Source organism: Lonchura striata, chromosome 5 (assembly GCF_046129695.1).
Source record: "Lonchura striata isolate bLonStr1 chromosome 5, bLonStr1.mat, whole genome shotgun sequence".
Lineage (NCBI taxonomy): Eukaryota > Metazoa > Chordata > Aves > Passeriformes > Estrildidae > Lonchura > Lonchura striata.
In genome coordinates this window covers 69,905,314-69,930,229 of record NC_134607.1, presented here as the reverse complement: position 1 = coordinate 69,930,229, position 24,916 = coordinate 69,905,314, and the positions used below count along the sequence as shown (strand labels likewise).

Sequence of the window (24,916 nt, the reverse complement as noted above, 5' to 3'; positions counted from 1 at the left end):
TACACCAAATAACTTGAGTGCTTCCTCCAGTGCAGTAACTACTCTGAGCAAAAGCCAAAGGCTGCAGCCACTGCTGGATTTTTGCTTGTTCACCATGACTTAGCAAATTACTCTGGAAGGTCCTATCCTGTCACATGCTCTGTCCCCGTCCTGTGACCACAGCAGATATGGCCATGGGCATTTTTTTGCCAACTCCTTCAATGCCACCCTATATTCCTGTCCAAACCCACGCCCTGATCTTGTTTCTCCCTTCCTAAGAACAATCCTTTCACTCACACAGCAAAGACTCGGGCAGATGCTTTCCTTATTTTAGTAAGGACTGACGTAGCACAGAAATCTGATTAAGTAACAGACAAAGATATAGAAAATTATGCAGAACAACAATCACTGGAACTGTTCCTGATACACCACCCTACTTTCTTTTCTCTGTATGTTCTCTGAAACAGAGGCTGAGCCATTCCTTAAACTGCTACAGGAAACATTTTTGCAAAAGATGTCTAAAGAACTATATTTAACAGGAGTTTCTTGCACACTGTGGGAATTAGAAGCCACTCCAACCAAAATAAAAGGAATGTTTCAACACACCAGATCTATTGCTTGAGCACAGCCTGTAGCAGATAAGGGAAATTATTATCCCTAATTTCTCTTCTCTTGTTTGAACTCCTGCTCTAAGATGGTAAAAGAAACAAAAAATTAAAACCAGTTGTTCTTGGTTTCTTAGTTAAGATAAGACAATGGCTAAAGCATAACTCAGAATTATTAGGGAAGAAGGGGAAAGGCAGCTGGACTATAGATCCAGAGAGGAAGCAGACCATTTAATCCAACTATTAGAAAGTGCAATTTTTTTTTCCTCAAAACCTGAAGTTAACACAGTGTCTGAAGAAAAACACATTTGCATATTAATCTGGAAGATAACTGATTAAATAACTTAGTTAAGAAATGTAACAACTACTCACCTGTCTGCACATCTATAACCATCTGATGGCCACCTCTCATCCCTGGTCGACTGTCTTCCCCATCACCTACAGAAAAAAGAGGGAAGGGAGAATTTTCCATTTTAAGACTTTTAAAACCAAGAAAGATACAGCCTCAACATGGAAGCAGAGGAACTGAGTAACTCACCCTTCCTTAAACACTAGCACATAATTTTTTCCAGGTAATATTTTTTGTGCACTATAAAACTGTACAAAGTTTTATACTGAATGATCTGGTGACTGACAGTGCAGAGAGCAGAAGTGAATACTGCAACTCCCAATGCCTCAGAAAGGAGATCTAACATTCCTAACACAGTCAGTGTACACAAAAGAGCTCTGAGCTGTCCTTGCAGCTCTCCAGCAGGGATGACACAGCCACCCTTTGGCTCCCCTTCCATCTCTCCCCACCTGAGAGCTGCCTGAGGGCTGAGCTGTGAGAAGAGATACTCAAATGATAGGAAATGAGCCCCTGGGATGGGAGCAGGACGTGATGTAGACACAGAGCACAGCCAGCTTTGCACCAGCTATTCTCACATATAAGGCAATTCCAACTGTCCAATTAAAGCACTTTTCCAACTACTTGATGTATCTTAAGCATTCAGGACAGGTGACACAAATAACCCCTCCCAAGGGGCTTGGGGACAGTGCTCCACACTTGGCAATTGTCACCTTGGATCCTACATTTGCTCTGTGACAGTGATTTTTGTATTCTGCAGTTAAGGATGCTGCGACAAGTCTCTTCTCAAGGCAGACAGGAATGGAAAAGCTTCTTTCAGTTTGGATTTACTGTGTAACAGATCAAGACTTCAAAAGATCCACCTCATTTAAAATACTCCCTATTGAGATAATGTATGTATTTGCCAACTCCTCAGTTTAAGTTGAAGCTAAATCAATCCCATGTGCTAAATCTGGTAGCACAGATAACTGTTCTCATATTTAACCAATAGTCTGGGATTTGTTACTGAACTGATGATCTATCCCTAAAGTTACAAGCAGTATTTCTGTACTGTTCCTTACTCAACCAGAGAGCAGGCTGAATTTCACTGAATTTGCAAACAAATGAAACTATTTCAGAGAAGGAACCATTCCCTAGAACCCTCCTAGAGGAAACTTTCTTGCATCATTCTGTTGCTACATATTCTCAAAGGACCAAGACAGGACTGGCAGTACATGAGTTCTATCCCAAGAAATGCCCTTACCTTTGGTGCTTTTGGGGATAATCTGCCCCCAGCGAGGTTTGTACTCTTGCTGACTGATATACTGATTGAACAAGCCATCTGCAAAACAAAAATTTTGCCAGATAAAACATGTATCCTTCCATTATAGTAAAATCACTTTTAACGTGGGTAACTTCAGCCTAACTCAATCCAGTATGCCACTCCAAAGCCTCCATTTTCAGTGAGTTCTCCATTATGTGTCAGTTAGTTTGTTAAACTTTTGTTAGTTTGTTAATGAACTAAATGTGTGAGCACTAAAATAAAAAGAATACTTGCTACTAGATCAATCAGGAATTATCCAGTTTGCCTGCCAGGTCGTGCCAAATGTCTATAAATCTCCAGCATGGTGTATTTAATTAAGAATAGAATCCCTCCCCCTTATTTAAGCAAAAGGAAAGTTGCCAGTACATATAAAATTCAACCATTTTAGTGCACGTTAAGTTAAAACTAGGTCAGACAGCATCTCTGGAGCTTCATCTGAGAAGGGAAGCAGAGCAGATTGTTTAAATGCTGTGATATGGGACAATCAAGCACTGGATGAAAAACAAAACAATAGTTCACATTCTCTTCAGAGAGTTCAGCAAGAAGAGTGACAGAGGCATTAGATCCTGGGCCAGATGTGCCAAGTGCAGCATTTCTGTGAGCAGCACCAACTCCAGCACTTTATCCACACTCCCCTTGTGCCTGCCACATCTTCAGCATCCAGAGGCCAGTTCCTAATCCTGTTCAGATGTTAGCAGTCCACCACATAAACACCAATTGTCTGTAAAGGAGACTTGTAACACCCTGGGACTGTTCTCCACCATGGGAAGGGCTTGGCACGTGGGGAACTTGGTGCTTTTGCTCTTCAAATGTCTCCTCTGAAACACCTACTTCACCTTCTGTAGCACAACAAACTATGAGAGCACCTGAGCACTGTTTGCCTGGCTACATCCCACCCATCACCCACCATCTCAACACACAAGCTCTTCCTGACAAATACGTCTACTGTATTAATGAATTAATGCATTACCTGGAAAAAAAAAACAATAGGAATTTAATAGATGATGAACGCCTCTGCTGATTTATACAAAAGCCCTTTGTAGGTATATAGGCAAAAAAAAAAAAAAAAAAAAAAAAAAGATCCTTACTGAACACATCCCTATTTATTTAGAAAAAGGTAAAAATTGTTTGTTAAGCACGACACAAGGCTCGGAGAAAATTTTCAAGTGTTTGCTGGCATCCTGTAGTTTGTCGTGACTGAAATCCAGGTTTTAATTAAAACTCAAGCCAGCAAGTATTTCCTGGGAGAAGATGAAAGCTCTATTTAGAGACCATCTAACAGGAAAACAAGGGCACTCAAGAGCTCCTGAAAAGTGATGAGTTTGGTCTGAAAATATAAAACTTCCATAAACTCAGCTGTGCAAGTTTTTCCAAATAAATACTCTGAAAACAGGGCAAATTTTACTTTCACCTCAGCGCCAAAACCAGCAGCTTTCCCTTCCACATTAGGTAATCGAGGAAAGCCAGAAGTTTGCTCAACGTATGTAGAAGAAAAAGTGGTTTATTTTGGGTTTAATAGCAGGGTTCTTAACTCCCACTTCTTCAGCATTTATGAAGCTGGGACAACACACGAGAGGCTTGAAGCTTGAGATCTCATAAACTGTGATTCAGAAAAGCCAGGCCTAATAGAACAAATGCATGTGCTGTGAGAAATCCCACAGTGACTCAGCCACAAACCCAGACAGAAATGCAGCTTTTTGGTTATCGTTACAGCCTTGGGTCTGCAAGACAGAAACCAAAACTGTATTTATCCCTATGGCAGCCAATAGATAACTGGACATAAATAGCTCAAAAGGATGAATTACACCACATAGGATCTGAAAGGGTGATTTAACCTCTCTCCCATGCTCTACACCCACAGGCTGCACTTGTCAAGATATGACACTTCTCCCCTACTGTGCCTTCGGCCTCTTTTAATAATGCTTCTCGTCTTCCATGGGACATTGGTTTGGAAATACTCCAGCTTGCTTCCCAGAAATGTTTCCTTCAGCTGGAAGCAGTTCCACATTCCCTGTACTTGCATTGCAAACCAGCAGCAGCTTGTTTTGGAAGCTGAATCACCACCTGTCTGACACCACCAGGGAAAAAAAAGGAGGATTTCTAGGTGGATTCTGTACCCGACGCCAGACCTACGCCAGCGCACTCCTTATGTTCCTTGTCAGGAGAGCACTGCTGACCAAAAGGTCTCCAAAGCTCCTGTGAGGCACTGAGGATCACATCTAGGCCTGCTCAGGTCTGTCAGCTGTTCCCAATGAAACAGGAGATTAAAATAAATTTCAAAACTCTCATCAAAAAAAAAAAAAAAAAAAAAAAAAAAAAAAAAAAAAAAAAAAAAAAAAGCTCTGAGTGGAAGTTTTTAAATGAAGTGTTTTTCGCTCCGGAGACCTCTCACTTCAATGTCCATGTTTACTAAAATTACAGCCAAAAAAACAACTTTGTACTATTTTCAAGCCCTTTGCAGTAAGTCATGACGCATTTTGGACGTAGCAACACGAAGTTCACTGTGATTAAAGCTCAGTGAATTCTGCCTCCCTGATAGCCCAAGTCTTTATTTTGCCAGCCAATTGCAGGTTACCCAGAAAGGATTACTACAAACATTGTGGACAAAAATATTTCACTTGCTGAAGACAATCGGGAGCAAGTTGTGTAAAGTTTGGGGGTTTTTAGACAACACACATCTCCAGGTAGGGTTGCTGAAATCTGTTCATTTCACTGCTAATGATTCAAAAACCTTAAGAGTGACACTCTGCCCGTAATTTCTGGGAGCTAGAGTATGACATTTTAAGATTTTTCTCAAATCAAAGAAAAGTAGCCACAATATCTAAACAGTTGGAGGCTTTTTGAATCACAAATTACCTTCTGAAGAAAACCTGAAGGAGAGAAACCTTCTACCAGATAAAAATCCAGCCATTACTTGACAATTTCCTCAAGACTTGGGAGAAACAAGGAAACATACCATTTTTTTTCTAGCCTCAGAGCTGTAATATTTTCCTGCACTTTGTTTTTCATAAAAATGAAACAAGGTTTGCTCTCAAATCCATGTAAGTTATCCTCCTTCTACACAAACCCCTACCATTTACTTCCCAGAGGCTTTGGATCCCTAGCCAGCCTCTTCCCTCCATATATCCCAGTATACAGAACAGCTTTCTCAGAACTAAATCCAGACAATATTAAATGGTAAAATTCAGGTATATGTGTTTGTCTACAGCTTCCAGGGGAATACAATTGTTCCTGTGAATCATGAGTTTTGGGAGACACTGGAGCCTGCAGGCTGCGCATCCCAACTTCTTGTTTGTCGCACAGGACTGACTTGTCACCAGATAAACACATGTCACATACTGATATGAGCAGTGCCAGAAGGAACACCTCAATCCCTGGAATACTAATAGGAAACAAGCAGTTCTTCCACCCATTCCAAGCAGCTTTCCACATCTACAGGAGCTGCGAGCAGTTCAACCAAGCAATTTGCACTCCACATACTCTCTGTAGGAATATTAAGCAGATTTTTTTTCCTTCAATAATATAGGCCCAAAAGCTATAGGAATGGATCCAAATGTGAAGCATTTGATCTGAATCTGTGAACCAGCTGAGATTTAGGGAACCTTTTCTTTTTGAGACGAAGTCAGGCAGCTGCCAGAGTTTCCATTTGCCCATTTTCTAAGTGTAACGCACAAGTCAAAAGAATCAGTGGGAAAAGTGTGGCTGCCTGCCACTGAGCTCTCAAAAGAAATCATCTGGTGATGTGAGGTGGAAGACAGCGTTCATCATTAGCAATGCAAAAGAACAAGAGTTAGCTCTGCCAGCACTAATTCTTGACCACCTACTCTTTTTCTACATGACTAAGCCTATGGAAATAGCCTGCGAGAGATGCAGAGCGCTGCACTTTGTCAATACCCACCACTGCAAATATCTGCCTCTCCAGAAGACATTTTAGGCTGAACTGAGTGTGCAGTATCTCTGTCAACCTCACTGCACTTCTGTTTGTGCCTTTAAGGCAATGAACTCCCAGATCAGCAAGCGGTCAGGAGTTCACATATTCATGCCCAGTCTGCAACAGAACAGTTGCTCTTTGAACGATTTCAGGGATAATTTAAGGATCTGTATGTCTCAATTAACTCTACACTTCAGCTACACTACACAGACACAGGACTAAAGTTAATCCTCTTTTATTTGGAAAAACAAAACATCAGACAGGAGTTCAGTGGTAAGAACACCCACACCTTAGAGACTAAGCAGCAAGCTACTGAGACTTCACAACAGAGCTCCTAGGAAAGAAAAAATGATAAAAAAAAATCATCACAGAATGGCCTGGGTTGGAAGGGACCTCAAAAATAATCCATTTCTAAACCCCATGTCATGGACAGGGACACCTTTTACCAGACTACGCTGCTCAGAAAATGCTGGGGAGCTTCACAGATGCAGAACAGAGAAAGGACAGGTAACTGTGGAAGTTCACAGGGAGCAGGTAATAGGAATACTGTAGGAGAATGTGCTGAAGGCTGAAAACCTCTATTCCCATCCTACCAAGAAAAATCCAGCTGTTAAGCACCATTAATATTCAGCACCCTGACTGCAACAACAGCAGACAAATTGTCCCAGCTGCAGTTTTGGGGGGGTTTTGTGCCTATCAGAAGAGGTTTGTCCTGCCCTCTCCCCTACCCCAGCCTGATCAGCTCCCTGTCTGGGTTGGCCATGCGGCAGCACAAGCACCAGTGCCAGGGACACAGTGTCCTGAGCAAGGGCAGGATTGACCCAGTTAGTGAAAAGCTGCAGTCGTGTCAGCTTAAAGCAAATATGGGATGCAGGCTCAGTGTCTCGGGATAGATAGCACTTCTCTCCAAAGAGTGCTGGGAGGCGATAGAGCTTTAAATGGTACATTTAAAGCTGAAGACAGCATAAAGAATGGCAGGAGGATGGAGGAAGGAAGGTTAATGTATTCCAAGACAAGCAAAATCATTAAGGATGACCAACAGAGCAATGGGAGATGTGCACACTGACATTTAACTTCAGCTAGCCAGGTGCTGGATTAAAATGAAGTAAAATAAACATCCCCATGCATATTTTTCTGTCCCTCAGAAGCAGTGACAAAACCTAATGATGTTCTTGAAGACTCTCCAGCTAAATTATCCATCTGTTACTACCAAGACTTCCTTCTTGTACTTGCTGGAACTAAAAAAAAGCTGATAAAACAAGCCACAGCATATTCCTTCAGCTCACCTAAATGATGCTGAGCTCCTCAGCCTCCAAAAAGGGATGTGATAACAAAAGCCAGGAAAGGAAGATTATCTACATCAAATCTGACAAGAAACAAGTGTCTGTCATACAGAACAACACAAGACCTATAGTTTCCTACCAGGTCAGTCCTTTGCCAGTACTTCCAAAGCTGGAAAAGCAGAGCACTGCTGACAGCAGCCCCACTCTCAGCAAATATTAAGTAGTAAAAGAAATTAAGATATAACAGTTCAAAAAATGAGGCTACATTCACTTCATCAGTGCCCAAGAAAAACATTCCAATTTTGAGAGTACTTTTTCAGCACATTCTAGGATTTTAAGTGAAATTCTAGTCAAGAAATCATTTCTACTCCAGCCTGCAATGAAGTGGAAAGAGGACAGCCTCCAGGCACTGAGATTAAGCCATGGCCAAGGCAGCAGAGCGAGGCAATGATAAAATAATCACCATCAGCACACAGCACTCCTCTGGCTGCTGCAGCATCATGGTGGGCTCATCAGCTCCCTCCAGGCACTCGTGTCTCTGAGACACCGACAGAAACAGCTCCCTGCTGCTTTTCCAGCCTGCAATCCTCCCTTGCCCTTACAATTCAGGAGGAAGCTGCCAGTTGCAAAATGCCCCTGCATTACAGGAAGCTGTTCACACTCCCAGCCCAGCCAACACTCCACTGTCTTGGGAGGGTGTGGATGAACATGAACATTCTCAGTCTCAACACTTGTAGCTGCTCATGGAGCTCAGCACAGGGCAGGTCTCCACTGCTCTGTCTGAAGAGAAACCTTGAGCCAAACCCATAGAAAACTACTTACTGCAGTTTTGGAAGACCTGTTGCAATAAGCTCCTTAAAACTGTTCAGTTGAACAGTTTAGTCACAAAAAGATGGGTTTTCATGGAAGACAACCCTTGATTTCCAAGCTATGATTTCTATCACATTCTGAGAACCACTTCCAGCTTCAGTGGTACAAACCATATTGATAGGAGTCAAGTAGAGACATCGGCATCTTTCCAAAGGTATTACAAAATGACTGATTAGTCCAGAATTAAAGAATAACATCTCTGGTGCCAGCTATCCATGAAATTGGTTCACTAAGTCCCTAACTCTACTGGCATCAGACAAAGTTTTCCTCTTACACCAGTACAAGTCTCCCATAACAAGCAACTGCAGAGTCAAAATACTCTACAACTACAGCCAAGAGCTCCTCTGTTTTATCAGCCTGAAATCCAAAACTGCTACACAGGTCTTGAGAGTCACTTCAGAGCAACAGCCCCACTCTTTCTGTATCCCATTCAATCAAGAGAGAGTACATCTCCCTCCTTTTAGGAGTCGAGAGCTGTTTATACACCATGTTTTTAAGCAGAAATCTTTCAAATAAAAAATTAATAGCAGTTCCAATGAAACTGGCTGCCCTGCCAAGGTCCCACTCTGCAAAGAAAAACAGGCTTTGCCTCCAGTCACTGACTTCCACACAATTGTCCAAGCATTATCTTCCCCATAAGCAAAGAGAGCATCCTCATCCAAACACAGCTGAAAACTGCCTGAACACCAACTCAGTGGTGAGCTCCAACCAGAAACCATGATCCAGATCATCACTGAGAACTCCAGTCTTCTGCTTCCCTGCTCACCATTCCAGTGACTTTCCTGACAGTTTAAGCCCACCTTCAGCTTGCCAACACTTACATGAAGAACTTGTCTTTACCCACTCAAGTGCACCGCCTTGTCATCCCTGGGGGAAAGTGACTCCAAAAGTAGCAATGATAAAGAGATTTCATGAATTTTTATCCTTCATCACACACACACTCACAAGTCCAAAACCTGACAGCACACCAGAAATGAAACAACACATGGACCTGCCAACTCTACTACTAAGCACACTAACATTCAAGAAAGGTAATATTTCAATGTGCTTTTTTTTAAACTAATGAATCACTTCCTCTGATTCTCTTACCATTCACAGCTTTTTCTATCAGTTCTTCACAAGCATCGAAGTCCCCCTTCAACACCAGTTTGTCATGCAGGTCTGTCAACATGGGGTGCTCCAGAGCAATCTTGGTTTTCTTCTGCAGCGACTCGAAAGCCTCGGTGTAGTTGTGCTGCCGAAAATGCTTTAGGCAAAGGCGAATGGCTTCCTGTTCACGGTACTACTGGAACACAAGAAAACCTCTGAGACATGGAGATTTTTCCTTTGACCAGCACTGCTGGCAACTACCAGTGAACCTGCCCAGAGACAGGATCTCTTATCCACACTGCACAAACAACTCGTGAGCTCACGGAGGAAGGCTGTGTGACAGACATTACAAGCTGTGCAGGCATTCACTTTCCAACAGTATAGAAATTACACAATTTGGTAACATCCAATTTAATAAGCATACAAGAAGACAGTGCATGGTGTCCCAGATCTCAGGGGTGACCATTATTTTCCCCCCTCATCTGCTTGGCCCTGCTGTTTCAGGCCTACACGAAGCACGGAGCAGGAAAAAGCCTCCACTATCAGCGTTACATAATTTGATTGTATGACTCTTACATAACAAAATAATTTAGAAGAGTAAGTAGGTCACAGCTTTTCTAGAAGCAGAAGGAAAAAAAAAAAAGCTGTGAGAATGGGAATACTTGCAATGACCAGTACTCCTGCCATGGAAAGGCAGAAGACTGACCCCAAATCCTGTGGGTTCATGAGGGTTTGGAATCAGCAGCACCAAAGATTTATGTGCACACCGAAGTTTTAACTTCTAAATATTCTCCTGAATCTTGAAGCAGAACCTCTGCTTTCACACCATGGATGGAGCCACAGCTGCCCACCTCCCACTCGGCTGTGGGAAGGGATGAGAAAGGTGAAAGAAAACCTACGCTGGGTCAAACATCCTGGCACAGACACATGAGGGAGTAGTAAACTCTGAGTAAGAGCTACAATTTTCAAAGCTGGCATAAGAAACACAGATTTTTAGGTTGATAAGTAGCAGAACCACTTATTTTAAATACACTTTTCAATCCTAAATTCTAAGGCATTAAAGAAAAAAAAATCTCAATCTCCATCTTTAACACACAACTACTGTAGTAAAAAGCAAATATAACTTTAAGCATCTATAAGACTGATCAAATTACAGACAAAAGATTTTACTCCTAAACAGACACTACTGCTAAAAATGAAGTTCATAGTATTTAAATGAACAGAATCTTTCTGAAAACCTGGAACTAACACTGACACTCAACAAAATTTAATGCTCTCAAAAGAATGGCTCAATAACAAGAGTCTCATAAACTGAAGCGGCTAAAAAGAAACACGGCCATGTGCTGTATTTTTAGTTCTTAATCCATCAGTATTTCACAGCTGCAAATAGCCAGAACTATGCATTTTTAGAAAACAGTTCCCAGCCCACATAAAGGCCAAGGACATGTACCGATAAGAATGCAAGGCTGCAGCAAAGAATTATTAAAGCTAAAACAGTTTTAAAGCACAACTGGCAAAAAGCAATTCCTTTTTTTTTTTCTTTCCAAGAGATGCCTAAGACACTCTCTAAGCAAATCTTCACTTGCATGAGTCAAGGCCAAAACCAAATTAGATTTTTTTGTTCAAAGGGATATCAAGCAAAAGGAAAGCTGCACACCAGTAACTACCAGCTTCTGCATTTTTAGATCCTCCAGTTTAGAAATCAGACAAAATGCAGACTTGAGACAAAGGTACTTCCTCCCTTCCACTGAGCCTCTCATGAGTGACAGACCTGGCTTAAATAGCCAGGAATTACTTGGATGGAGTCTGGCCACTTGATGCAATATAAAAGTTTATATTCAAGTGACACCATAGTAGTACTTCAGAAGTTAAATGTAAAAACCTGCTTTAAGCAAAAATTTGTATAAAAAGTATATAAAAAGCTCCTTTTTAAATGCTGTCATACAGGTTTAAAGAGATGACAACCCAAATAATAGCTTTGATCTGAAGCTGTAAATAATTCCTATGGTTAAAAACGTAACAAGAGCATGAGACTAAGACATCAACACTGTCAAATACAATCAGAGGATTAAAAATACTTTTGTGGCCATTATCAGAAGTAGCACCCAGTGATAAAGTACCCCTTCTTAGGAGCTAAGTATGTCTACTCCTCAGGAAAAAGGGGCAAGGCTTTTTGGAGGCAATAGGCTGAGCTGGACAGAAAGGAGAAAGCCCTGAGGAATATTTCAGTCCTTATCCATTATCCCCAGCTCCACTCCCCACAGGAGAGGGAGGTTTTGTTGGCACAAAACAAAAAGGAAGGGCAACGTGGTATAGAACCTTCCTCTCATCTGATGTCGCAGGCAGTGAAGAATGATTACACTTCAAAGACTCTGAGATTTCCAAAAACAACGTGAAAACATTCCCACCACCTCAAAGAACTGGACGAAACAGGTCAACCTTTCTGCCTTTCCCTAAATATGGGACAGCACATCCCCCTCCGTGGATCCAGCAACAGTGGCTTCTCCTCTGTGAGAGAGGAGAACATCAGTGACACATGCACCCATCACCAAAAACTTGGCAGTGGATCCTAGCAGAGCTCACACCATCATGACTCAGTCTCTGCTCTGCTGCTTTGGGGCTCTCCAAGCTTTAGGAGAACAATGCTGGCACCCCTTGAAGAAGCTCTCCCTATACACAATGCTGACCAGGAAAAGTGCCGATTCTATGGGATAAGATGAAACAAAACAGATGCAGGCATCATCACTGCATGACTCCTGACCAAAAAAAAGAAAATAAAAATCAGAGCTTCCTGCTTGCAGCAACTGGTCCAAACTGCCAGACACACCACCACGTGCAGAGCCAGCAAAAGGAAAACCACCAGCAGCTTCTGTCAACTGGACTTTTCAGAACTGGACATCCATCATCAGCTGACTCATGACCACAACACCACTTGGACCATAAAGCAGCTCCAGACGACTTCCACCATGCTGGTTATTTAAATCCCCCACAAAGCAGCTCATGATGTTGGTGTAAATGGGCACGAGCCAGACACCACAGTCACACACAGCTTCTTCACCATTCTGGCAGCACCAGAACTAATCACACACAATCTCTATCCCCTTCTAAGTTCTTCCTTCTGGAAGCAGAGATATACTGTTCCACTACTCAGTCCTACACAGCTGGAAAGGATGTATTCTCTGCAACACAATATGAGTTTCATTAATTGTTCCAGAATATCCAATGTACAAAATGTACCAATAAAATATAAAATATGTTCTGGTTGTCAGTGTGTACTTCCCTCCCATAGGAGAGACCTCTCTAATACTCAATTAAATACAGGTTATAAAAATAAACTTTGGAACCCCTTGCACTTTCTGTCTATTAAATGATAAATGGCATAAATCATTTCATCTCACAGTCTAGTGGCACCAGCTCTACTCTGTTCCAGGGTATTCAGCAAAAAGACAGTAATAGGGAAACATCTAAAGTGCAAGACACCAACATGGATTCTCTTTTTAAAAAGGTCATTTTTATACCCTGTAACAAAAGCTGCATTAGTTACCCAAAAGGCTCTGGACTCCACGGACTGAAGGTAGAAGAATAAGAAGGCAAGAAGAGGGAGGGAGAAATGGAATCTGGTTTTCTTAACATTCATTTCCCTTCCAATACAAATACTACTATTTTACTAATATTGTCCCCTTTGGCTCAGTGTTCCCTTCTTTTAATGTCTACCTGTCAGTTTTTTTGGGTGATGCTGGTGGTTTTGGGGTTCCTTGGGGTTGTTTTGTTGGTTTTTTGAAAAGAATAAACAGATAAAATTCAGAAAGTTTCCCTTAGGGTCAAAGTCAGCCACATGATTCCAACTATGCGTGTTTGCTGTTTTAATAGCTGATGTTCAAGGAATGAAAAGGTCACATCATTCCAGTAAGAGAAGTTTCACAAGATTCTGAGACTGGGAATCTTCAAACAAACAGGCATCTAAAATGCAGGCCTACCTTGCTGTACCAGTTGAGGCACGGCTGGACCACATCTGGATCATCAATGCCATTTAGTTCAACATACCAGATACTAAAATTGAAGCTAGGTCCCCACGATAAGAGTGGAACTGGAGAAGAAAGGAAAAGGAGAAAAAGTATGCATAAACATCAAACAATCACTATTGCAACAGAACACTTTTAAAGTTTACACAAAATTCAGTGCTTCTGACTTAAGTTCTAGCTCATTTAACTTAGCTTAGGAAAATTACCAAATACAACATGTTCAAGTTTGTCACTTAAAGCAACCTGTGCTGAGCAACATTAACACAGCAGATCATTACAAAGCAGAAGCTTGCTTTAAGCAGAAGAGCAAAAACACTATCATTAAAAACAGCTCCAAGAGGCAACAAGCTTTGACAAGGATGGGAATCACGAGCATACTAACGACAGTATTTGCTCCTAATAGCACATTTATTTCCTCATTTGTCAGCAACAATTATTTTCCCTAATGGTGAAGACAAGAAGCTTGGGTATTTTAAATTTTGCAAAATTAGTAACATCTGCAAGTTGTGGAGGAGCAAGGGAGGGATAACTGTCACTTTCTAACATAAAAATTCTATTTTTTTTAAAGCTTTCTTTTTAATCTGTGCAGGCTTTTTACTGATACTATTTTATCTGAGTATTGAAACAAATGGAAAGACCCATGAAACACATTACAGCCTCTCACCTATGGCTTCTCTACCACTCTGGGTTAACATCTGTGGCCTTGCACTGATTTTGTGGTTAATCTGCAGGTTAAGACCTGGTTCTGCTTTTTGAAGCAACTCCAACCCCCAGAAAACTTGTGTGTGAACTCTGACTCATTAAAACTGCAACAAAATGTGTGGTTTCAGTTCAAATACTTTTGTTTCCTTTCTATGTGACTGTAACTGATAAACAGGAAAAGACAGTATTGAAGTTGAATGAGCAGTTACCAGCAACAGCAAGGAGTCCACTACCTCCTCCCTTCCACTATTTTTGCCACTAAGAATCTGCCTGTTGAAACAGGCACCATGAAATACCACTGAGATTAACCTGTTGAACTCATGTTTTTCTCACCTACTCCTTGAGGAAATAAAAACCCCAAACTCATCATAAAGCTGTTCCTGAGCTCTTACAGGTTCTTAAGTATTTATACCTCAAATAAGCTACATCTATGATTGTCTGCAATGTGTTTGGGCACAAGGCACATGTTCAAACACATGATTTTCTGAGTTTTAGAGGGTGGATTTACAAACCTATTGCTAAAGATGCACAGTAACTTCTGGGAACAGTCAGGATCCAAAGAGACTTTGTAGATGCAACTCTTAACTGATTTTACTCTCCCTAAGAAGGTACTTTCTCAAAACATCTTTTCAAACAGTTTTTTTTCAACTTGATTATTAAGCACATAGTGTGATGCTTTCAGAGAAATTCTTTGTAGGTGCATGTTTCTAGAGAGAAGTAAGATGGTTAGAAAAACCACGAGTCACCTGTCTCCCATCCACATTCCACACTCTCTGCCCAAGAAATTTCCGTCTTGCTGACTTTCATTCCCTGCACAAGCTGAGTGCTGCCAATACGGTAACTTAACACTATAAAACATGACTGCTGCTAAATTCAAGTTGGGTCCCAGATATCCTACCCATTACTGCAGCAGTCTGGCAAAATACCACATCTAAGGGTAGTAACTTTAGTCTGTCCTCAGACCAGACCAAACTGAGGTTAAATTTGGTATTTGGTCAGCCATAAACATCAAAGTCTATCCAACAGCTCACTGAACTGAAACACCCAATGAAACCACAGACCACCTCAAATGGGCCAAGATCATACATTTCCTGACGGTAAACCTGAGGCCAATTTCCAAACTGAAACCTTCTCTATCCACCTCTGCTTCTTTTCATCAATTCTCCTCAAAACTTATATGACCTTCTCTCAGAAAACAAATTAACAACTCACCCTCCTCTCTTTGATGCTAACTACAACCTCTAAGAAGTTTTTGGGATGTACACAAGAATCTGGGGCAGCTCCCACCACAAGAAAAAGCAAAGCCATCAAGTTACTGACATTTGTCTTCCACACAGTGAACTCAGAGCTTCCAACATTTTACCAAAAAGAAAAAAACAAAAACACCAGAAATGGTGATTTTTAAGAGCAAGATTTTAATGGTGCAACCATCTTTTCTAAGGAAAGCACATTAAGCTGTACAGGGAAGGGAAGGAAAACACCTCCCCAGAACTGCACAAGCAGAGAAAACTGAACCTGACTCCATAGGAGCAGGAAAAGAAACAAAGGTGAAGGTTGACACTGAAATGTGATTTCTATTCCAGTTAGGCAAGTTGAAGTGTTCTGCTGAATAATCTCCCCATTTCTGAACTTCTTTCCTGACTCCCAGGAGACAACTCTCACCCTTTCTTCTGCCCTCTCTTTTTTGAAGCCTCCATAGGAGTGCTCAGTTCTTCAGAAAAATCTCCTTTTAGAGCACCCACAATCTGACTTATACCTGGAAAGAGGAGGCACTAAGTGCAGTATAGAAGCACTTTTTTCTGCACACCTTTGAGATGGAAATGTACTACAATCAAAGATGTTGAAGGCCTAAAGATAAGTAATTCCTCCACTTTTTATCAAAAAGCCATCTCACTATGTTTTTTCCTGCAGGTACCACAGCAATCCATCCTGTTGTTCAGAACAGTACAATTGTCACTCCACAGTGAGAGGAGTTCAGCAGAGGTAAAATAATTTTTTAAGAAAATCAATATTCTTCTGAGAAACAGAAGACATTTAAGTCACTTAAATACTTCTTAATCCATACAAGGATGATTTTAGGGGATAGTTCTCAATAACAGCTATGCCTAGACAAGAACTGCAACTCTACAGTAGAGAAAATAATTGCAAAGGCATTAAACATGGTTATTTCAAATTTCTCTCTCAAGCTAATTTCTGTGTTCCCTATCTATAGGCAGACATACAAACAGGTATGCTTACAAAAATGAAGAAAATATCAATTTAAAAAGTATCCCTCATTTTTGTTCCATCAAAGCCTAAAAATCTTGAAGTCTAATTAACAAATTCCATGTTAGTAACAAACTGCAGTGAGAATTACACCTGGCATTTTTCAAGTTCTTTCATGGCAATCAGTCTTTGCACCTTCTGCTTTCAAGGACACAGCACAGAAAAAAAATCTCTGCTTGAAGGAATCACGAGAACAGAGCAAGAAACAAAGCTCACAGACATGAAAAAGATTATTCTTCGATATTTTGTCTGGATAAATACCTTCTTCTCTCTCTCCAGTTCCTTAATGAGGTACTACATGAAATGTAAAAATTACCTGTCAAATAGGTCAAAAGCTTGCACAACTGGGCATTTCAGTCCTCAGCAACTGAAGTTGAAGTTATTAAACTAACAGAAGTGCAAGGCTTTTCTTGACCGAAGGACAGAGGTTATTCTTTCTGCATTTTATGAGCCTGGAAATTCCTCTGCTACGTGAGCAATGGAGGCTGGAGCAGGAACTTTCCCCTCTCCCAGATGTGCCCATGGTTTCTCCTGCCCTGTGCCCCCATATAAACCCCACTGCTGTGTTACTGACAGAGCTGTTGTAGGTGCCTGTGCTGATCTGTGGAATCATAAAGCCCATTCCTGATGCAAGTGCTGTGAACCCCCAAACCCAAACCTCACTGATAGTGGGATTTCGCCGTGTCAGTCCCCAAAGAGTCCAAAAGGGCAGATTTTGGCCTTGTTTCCTGGCACTGTTACAAGGAACACAGCATGGTGCTTGAAATTTTGAGTTACTTTGGCTAGCAGCTTGGAAATTTTAACAAACCCAAAACATTTTCAAGCTGTGAATCCGAAAAATAACAGAATTTCGTAACAGCATTTTGCAGTTGTTTCACAGCAAAAAATGCTCTCACAACTTCATCAACAAAATTACTCCAGCCATCAACCAGAGGCTTTCATAGGTTTGGGTGAAAAGATCATTTCCAGTTCTGTCTTAGCATAGGAATTTTTTCATGGAAGACAGCTTCAGGAAATGAAAGACTATAGATAAAAGAAAACTCATGTCAAACCATAATCAGTGAGGAAGCGACAGCCCAATGCAAATCTAATATTAATGTAGATAATAATGTTTATTCATGGAATGGTTTGGGTTGCAAGGCAACTGAAAGAGCATCCAACTTCATCTCCCTGCTATGGCAGGGACACCTTCGACTATCCCAGGTTGCTCCAAGCCCCATCCAGCCTGGTCTTGAACACTTCCAGAGATCCAGGGACAGCCACAGTTTCTCTGGGCACCCTGTGCCAGGGCCTGCCCACCCTCACAATCAGTAATTTCCTCCTAATAACTAATCTAAATCTACCCTCCTTCAGATAAGGCTGTTTCCTCTTGTCCTTCCTCTCATGCCCTTGAGAAAAGTGCTACATGAAGATCCCATCCCAAGAAAACATGGTACTGATGTAATTTCAGAGGAAAACATCCTGGCAATGGGAATTGATCAGTATTTTGCTTTCATAACAAGTTTCAACTCATGGCTACACTTCATTTCATCAGAACACACTTTCCTGGAATACAATTTACACATCCAAGGAAGCAGCCAAAAATCTTTGCATTGGCCCCTTTAGCCCTCCAGGAACTATTTGATAGTTTTTAGCCACTGAAAAATAGCATTTTCCAAAAACTTAATGTTGGAAGCTTCAGAATAAAAAATAAAAAATAAAGCATTTAAAAATTCATTTAACTTGCCTGATGTAGTCAACCTTTAACTTGATTCCTCTGCTACTCTTGAGGTTTTCTAAAGCCAAGCACTACAGTTGCTTCCAAAAGTAGCAGCCAGAAACCAGCCCAGTGAACAACCAAATCCTCTGCTTCTCTAAGAACAGGAAACCCCACAGATGATTACTGGATTCCCAGCCTGAAGCTTTCAGTTCCTGACAAACATGAGGAGATTCAGAAAGAACACACTGGAGCAAAGGGCTCAGAGGGGAGCCCCTACACAGCCACTATCATCAGAGTCTTGGCAAAGCAATTACCCAACACATCACAACACTCCTAAATTCATCTAAATTAGCCAACATCTCATTTTTCAGCAACTACCTCCTTGCTCTATTTTTAACCTTAAACAGCTAGTTTAAACCCAGTCATTCTTGTACTATCTCAGTAGGTAGGAAGGGAAAGATAAATTTACTGAGCAAGCTGAAAGGCTCCAAATCCTTGGATTAAATCCAACAACTCTAAGGCTCTTGTTCTCTCTGGCCTGCAGAAAGCAAGGAAGACATATCCTTACCTGCTCCCATCACATGTCCCAGTACCTGGCCTTGGGGAGCACCCCCTCAACCCTTGCCCCAGCCAAACCAGACATCAGGGGGTACATGCCCTGCCCCTGGGTGTCATCCTTAGCCAGAGGTGAGTGAGACATTGTGATAAGAGCAGCAGGGAGAGAACAAGGGAGCCTTCTGCTGTTGCTTGATGTGTTGCAAGCATGTCTGAACTTTTCCAGCTTTTTCAGACTTGAGGGCTATCTATATGGAAACTCTAACTGGTATTTAGCTTAGTTATTTATTTAAAGCTCTATATAGCAATTCATAGGAGGACAGTAAGCAGCTTCTCCCGCAATTAGTTGACTCAAGAGCTGTATTTCTGAAAATGGCTCTATTTTGCTTTCACTCCCCAGGATCTAAATTATGAAGCTACTACTTCTTATTAACAGGACTTCACTGTGTTCCAATCTAACCAGCCTAAAAGATGATGAAATGGAACAGCTATTGTGGATACTTTGCCTGAGTACAATGAAGTCACAAGTGCCAAGACAGGCACAAGTATCAGAAGAGATTATTTTCTACTCAGAATGCTGAAAAAATGCATTTACCTATCTTAATGAATCGACAGGGGAACATCTGTTCATCAATTTTATGCTTCAAGGTGAATGTTTCTTTGTTATAATCATTCTTTAAGCCACTGTGGGAAAAAATAAATAAGGTTACTAAATCTTACCTTGTATTTAAGGACTAGCTAATAAATGCAATCTAGGTCACGCCTGAAACACGCAGCTTGTTTCACACCACTCTGAATCATCAGTACACGTGCTGGACCAAGGCCTGGGCTGCTCTCCACCTACCTGTGCCTCCCTGGGAGGCAGCACTGGGATTTTGGGAGGGAGTTTGCTTTGGATCAGTGCTGTTCCTCTGTACCTGGAGCCCTGAGACTTCAGCTCCTGATGTGCTGAACTGCACTCTTCCATTCTCAAGAGGGAGATGAAGCAGATCTCAAAATTATCACCCTGACAAAGTGCTTTGTGATTCATTTATGGGCATTGCTTTCTAAAAATATCAAATATTTGGTATCATTTATCAGAAATCTTAAGTCCATTTTTACTGAAAATACAAGTGCAGGTCCCAAAATGAAGATTTTCATCAAACTTCAGCAGAAGTGAAACAATATTAAATGCCAATGTGATACTGAAAGACTTCTTCCCCCACAATTTTAACAGCAATAAAGGCAAATTTCAAGACTGAGCTATCTAAAGAGGGCAAAAATGTGGGAAGGGTTGTGGATAGATTCTATATGGTCTTGGAATGATACCTGCAACATAGAATTTCCCATGTTCGTCCATGGCTACTCCACTGGACTACAGATGATGTACCCCATACATTCCCTGGAGATGGACTTCTCTTCTGTAGGCCCCCCAAAATACACCAGTTTCTGCTACTCTTTTCTCTTGTACTCCTGGATTTTAACTCTCATTTCCCTTTCTGAAACAGCACACAACTTAAAAGGCCCTAATTTACATTAGCACATACTCAGAAGTTCTGGATAATCTGAACAGCCAGAAGGCTATTTTTTTCGTCCCTATCAGTACAACTCTACAAAATCCAACTAAACGAAGAAAAATGCAGGTTTCCATTTCCCTGTTTAATTTATTTACCCATCTGAAAAAGGCAGATCAGCTGACTAGTTAGTTGAGATCTTTAAGGCTGCAACAAGGGTTTTGACGTGGGGAGGTTACTTGGGCTTTTAAAAGTTACTTCGAAGTCCCCTACACCTGGGGAATAATTTCTTCCATGCCTCAAGCACATGGAAGGAAGGAACTGCAATCCAGCAATGTTGCACCCAGCACTCAGCTCTTCCAAATCCCCAAGAGCTCGCTCTCCACAAACCCTCTGTGGTTAGAGCAGGATAAGGAAGGCTCCTGGAACAAGCATTGGGATTGCTGCTCTCTGATCTGACCACAAACAGGAGGGCAGCCAAGGGCAGGGTCACAGCCACAGCTCTGGCCCACTGCTGGTCATATGTCTGCTGGGGAGCCAAGGGAGAAGAGCATTTTGGTCCAGCCCTTATGATTCCCAGAGGTGATGCAATCACATCTTACCTGGATAAGAGATCTGTCATATTCTCCTCATTCATCCCACCAAAGACTTTAAACTTCTTTAAATTGCAGACATGTGTTTTCTCATATTTGCCAAATGTGATGCTCTGGACTATGGCAGGTCTTTCAAGCTTCAGAATCAAATACTGTGGAAGAGAAAACAGTGAGTTTGAATATTAAAGCCAAGGCTGCAAAACACGCTAAGGGAGAAGCATTACAGCCTCCAAATACTCAGTTTACAAAGCCACAGAATGAAAGTGAAGATGAAACCTCTCCATTACAGTATTTTTTCATTTGGTCCTGGAATGAAGGAAAGGGTTTTAAAAAAATACTATTTTAAAATCAGTTTACCTAGGAAAAATATTTGGTTGAACTACTTATGCCTAGCAATTCTATTCAGAGCTTATATACATTCCTTTAAATTGGATGCAAGACTTCCTGAAATCTGGCAAATAGGATCAAACTACAGAGAGTGAAGATTCAAACGCCCACTACTGCCTGAAATGAAACCTAAACTGAATACACAATTAGATAAATACAGTATGTTCCACATGCTAAGAGAACATCAAATTACTTTTCCTCTCTGGGCTGATGCTGTTTTACCACTGAACACAAAGTTTAGTGTGTGGCAAACACAGGAACCAACCGCTTATTAACCATCCCAAATAAAACTGAGCCACGTAATTACAGAAAAGGAGCTTTATATGGAAAATGATGAAAATGTTCTCCCTTGTGAACACTCCCTCTCACACTGGGTGGACACAATCTGTATATGAGTAGTCAAATTATTTATACTCAGGCCACAGCTACCAGCTTCACCAGCACTGCTGGAGGAAAAGGTCTGTTCCTATGGAAAAGCAGGAGCAGGGAAACACTTGCACCATTCATCAAGGACTACCAAGTGCTCTCCCCTACCAAACAGCTCTTGAGGGGAGTCTGGAGACACCTGGGTTTTTTTCACCTTGCTGAATACCTGAAGTTTTAGATATGTGTTTCACTCTCTTCTCTGATTTCTCAGAAATAAGCAGTGCAGCACAGAGGCAAAGCACAGAATGCCAATTACTCATCGTGCTGGATTTTGTTACAAAGCCCTGTCATCAGGACTCCAACACAAGCAGATCAGCACATTGCAGGACACCTCCCACCGCAGGCTCTGCTGGTGGCCCTGTCCTCCTAACAGCATCACTGCCAAGCCAGACACGATGCCTGAGTTTTGGTGTTTCATCAACATCAAGCAGAGTTATTTGCATGTGTGTGGTTGCTTTCTGTAGATCCTGAGTAGTATCTCCTATGCTAAACATCTTAGGAGAGTATCTACTAACCTAGATAACTCCATCAGCAGGGCAATCTTAACCTACTAGAAAGGTAACTTTTGGGAGAGCAGCAGAAAAAAGAAAAAAACTTGCTCATCCATTTAGTTCTCAGTCATTTTTTTTCTTTTTTTTTTTTTTTTGTCTCAGCCCTATAAAGCAAATAATTCTCAATCTAGGAGCAGTACTGATATTGCTCTGGAGAGCACCAGAATAAAGGTTTGACCTCAATGGCTGGTTCCTACTACTCTTACAAAAAACTTAGATTCAGAGAAATACTTGTAAACAGAGCAGTTACAGATGAGGATGCAGACTGGATAGGTACTAATAGCAGACTTGTTGTCAAAAATGCTTCCAGTATCTCATTTTTTTTTCAAAATTAAGAAAATAAACAAGCGGCAGCACTGTGAGGGTACAACAGAAGAACACTTTAGTGCTTTTCCAAATACTTTTAATGACAAATTTCTACTTTTGTGAAGAACACCATCCACTTAAATGTCAGAACCCACTGTTAACGCAGCAGCAAGCCATGCTGTTGTCTCAAAGTCCTTCCCAAACTTCAGTGGAAAAAAACCCCACTAAAATTCTATAGAGAAAACTGATTTTCTAAAGCAGAAGAAAGGAAAGGATGAGCAAAAGGACAGTCCTTTAATGAGCAAGGCAGCACTTGATACATGGCACAGCCCACTGCCAAAATTCCCATACAGAACAGACAGTACACAACGTCTAAGAACTCCTCCTACACCATAATATCTTTGCTGCAGATTTCTCCCAAAGCTGGAAAAGTGAAGCAATTGCAATTCTTAATCCTGCTGGAATCCCAGACCTAATGCCTGGGCCATGAACACATACTTTCTCAAGTACCACACAAGATTTGCAAAAACTTGGCACAAACGTCATCCTGCATTATTCAATTCTTACCCTAAATTAAGGGAGAGAAAACCACGACTGCAGTTAAATCCTTTATGCCTGCAAGGGAGCAAGGCACAGCAATTACTCCACCTGGCCAGCAGTGATTTCTTAACCCTACAGATAGAGAGGGAACTCTGCCACCCTCCTTCCCACTTCCACACATCCCACCACCTGCTGAGTCATGCAGACCTTACAGAAAATAGAAGCACAAAAGCTAAACTCAACCATTTTTTGTGAATTATCTATTGATTGACATGGAAACAAAGGCCAGATCTGCTATAAAACCCTGTACCTAGATATGTTTTTCTGGTTTGTTATGCACATACACACACATCAAACTGAAAGACTTCCAAACTAGAAGATACAGTTAGATTAGCTATTAGGAATAAATTCTTTACTGGGAGGGTGGCGAGACCCTGTGGATTCCCCATCCCTGAAAGTGTCAAAGGCCAGGTTAGATGAGTGATATGATCTTGGAGCAACATGGTCTAGTGGAAGGTGTCCCTGCCCATGGCAGGGGTCTTGGAATGAGATATTTAAGGACCCTTCTAACACAAACTATTCTGTAATTCAATTAAATATGTAAAAATACAGAGATGTACTTTTTGGGTTTCTACACAAACACAACCACTGCCACTGTGTGGGTACCAGCTATAAACCACACTGATGATGAAAAAACAGACTGCCTCAAGAGCTGCTAACAGCTGGCTGCATGGATATTTTTGGACTGCTACCAGGATTTTAGCTGTGACAGACTATTCTCTGTAGCTCTAAAAGATGTGACAGAATTGTCTGTAGGATCAAGTGATTTATTCAACCTGGAGAGAGAACAGGTGTATGAGATTTCAGGCAAATACATCAAGATATTTGACACTTTTCCATTTTATTGCTGTGAGTAACATCAATACATTTAATGTCCACGTATTCATGCAGTATTCCAAAAATCCAAATTATAACTGAAGTGTTTGTCCATTAGAACATGGCAAATAGATACTAAATGGCATGACTGAGCAAAACCCTCAGCCCAGTTAGGTCTCAAATCACAACACTAACAAAAAAGATGCTGAAAAACACCAGAACAGGAAAACTTCTGGTTTCTGATTCAACACATTTGTAAGTAAATATGCACAAAGAGCAGAGAAAGTCACATATGGCAACTTCAACACCCCAACAGCTGCTTACAGTGCACCCTCAAAATAAGCAAGTCCAGCCTTGTCACACTGGGAGCTGCAGCAAATTCCCAACTTTTTTGAATCTCTGGTCTGTACTACCATTTGATGACAACCATATGCAGGCTGCTGTATCACACAACAGAGTGTAAATTTTATTAATGTACTTTAAATTAATTCCTGATACAAACTACACAGCAGGATAGAAATCAAGAGGAAAACTGGTCTTCAGATGCAAAACTGAAACCAATTGTTTGGACAATGCCACTAACTTTATGCATATGATCTTCAACTGTTCAAAATTCACAATTCCACAAGACTGGAATCAGCTGGCCAAGGAGCAGGTGGCAGAGTCACCATCCCTGGAGGTGTCCAAGAAACAAGTGGATGTGGCATTTAACTGGGCCCTGCCACTGAACGTGGTTAACTGGTAAAAAGCTGGACTCTGATCTCAGAGGTCCATTCCAACCTAATTGATTCTGTGACCAAATATGCTGAACTAGATTCCAAACTGCACTACACAAGCTGCCTGAACAATCAGAGTCACACCATCTTTTACCAATTTCTTTCTCTTTAACTAGTTCTGCTCAAGCATATTTTTTGATTAGGGAACAGTAAAACTTGCATTGCATGTAAAAATAAAACCCACAAAATAACAAAATTACAAAGGCTGCCCTTGTCCACAACACTAACATCTTGACTGCTCTTGCAATTAAGCTGGTGGCTAAATAAAAATCTATGCTCTTGTTCTACATGTTATTAATCAAGCCACTCAGGGGAATTA

The 24,916-nt window shown here is 41.2% G+C and overlaps 1 protein-coding gene across 1 annotated transcript in view; it reads right to left on the bottom strand.

Moving 5' to 3' along the window:
* MKLN1 (muskelin 1) overlaps positions 1–24,916 on the bottom strand; it is a 101,641-nt gene that overhangs the window by 59,116 nt on the left and 17,609 nt on the right. Inside the window, exons 3-8 of the mRNA XM_021530924.2 lie at positions 20,745–20,887; positions 19,245–19,333; positions 13,384–13,493; positions 9,407–9,599; positions 2,174–2,251; positions 957–1,022 (exon numbers count right to left, since the gene is read on the bottom strand). Coding sequence (XP_021386599.1) covers positions 957–1,022; positions 2,174–2,251; positions 9,407–9,599; positions 13,384–13,493; positions 19,245–19,333; positions 20,745–20,887 — 679 coding nt within the window. The remainder of the gene's footprint in view (positions 1–956; positions 1,023–2,173; positions 2,252–9,406; positions 9,600–13,383; positions 13,494–19,244; positions 19,334–20,744; positions 20,888–24,916) is intronic.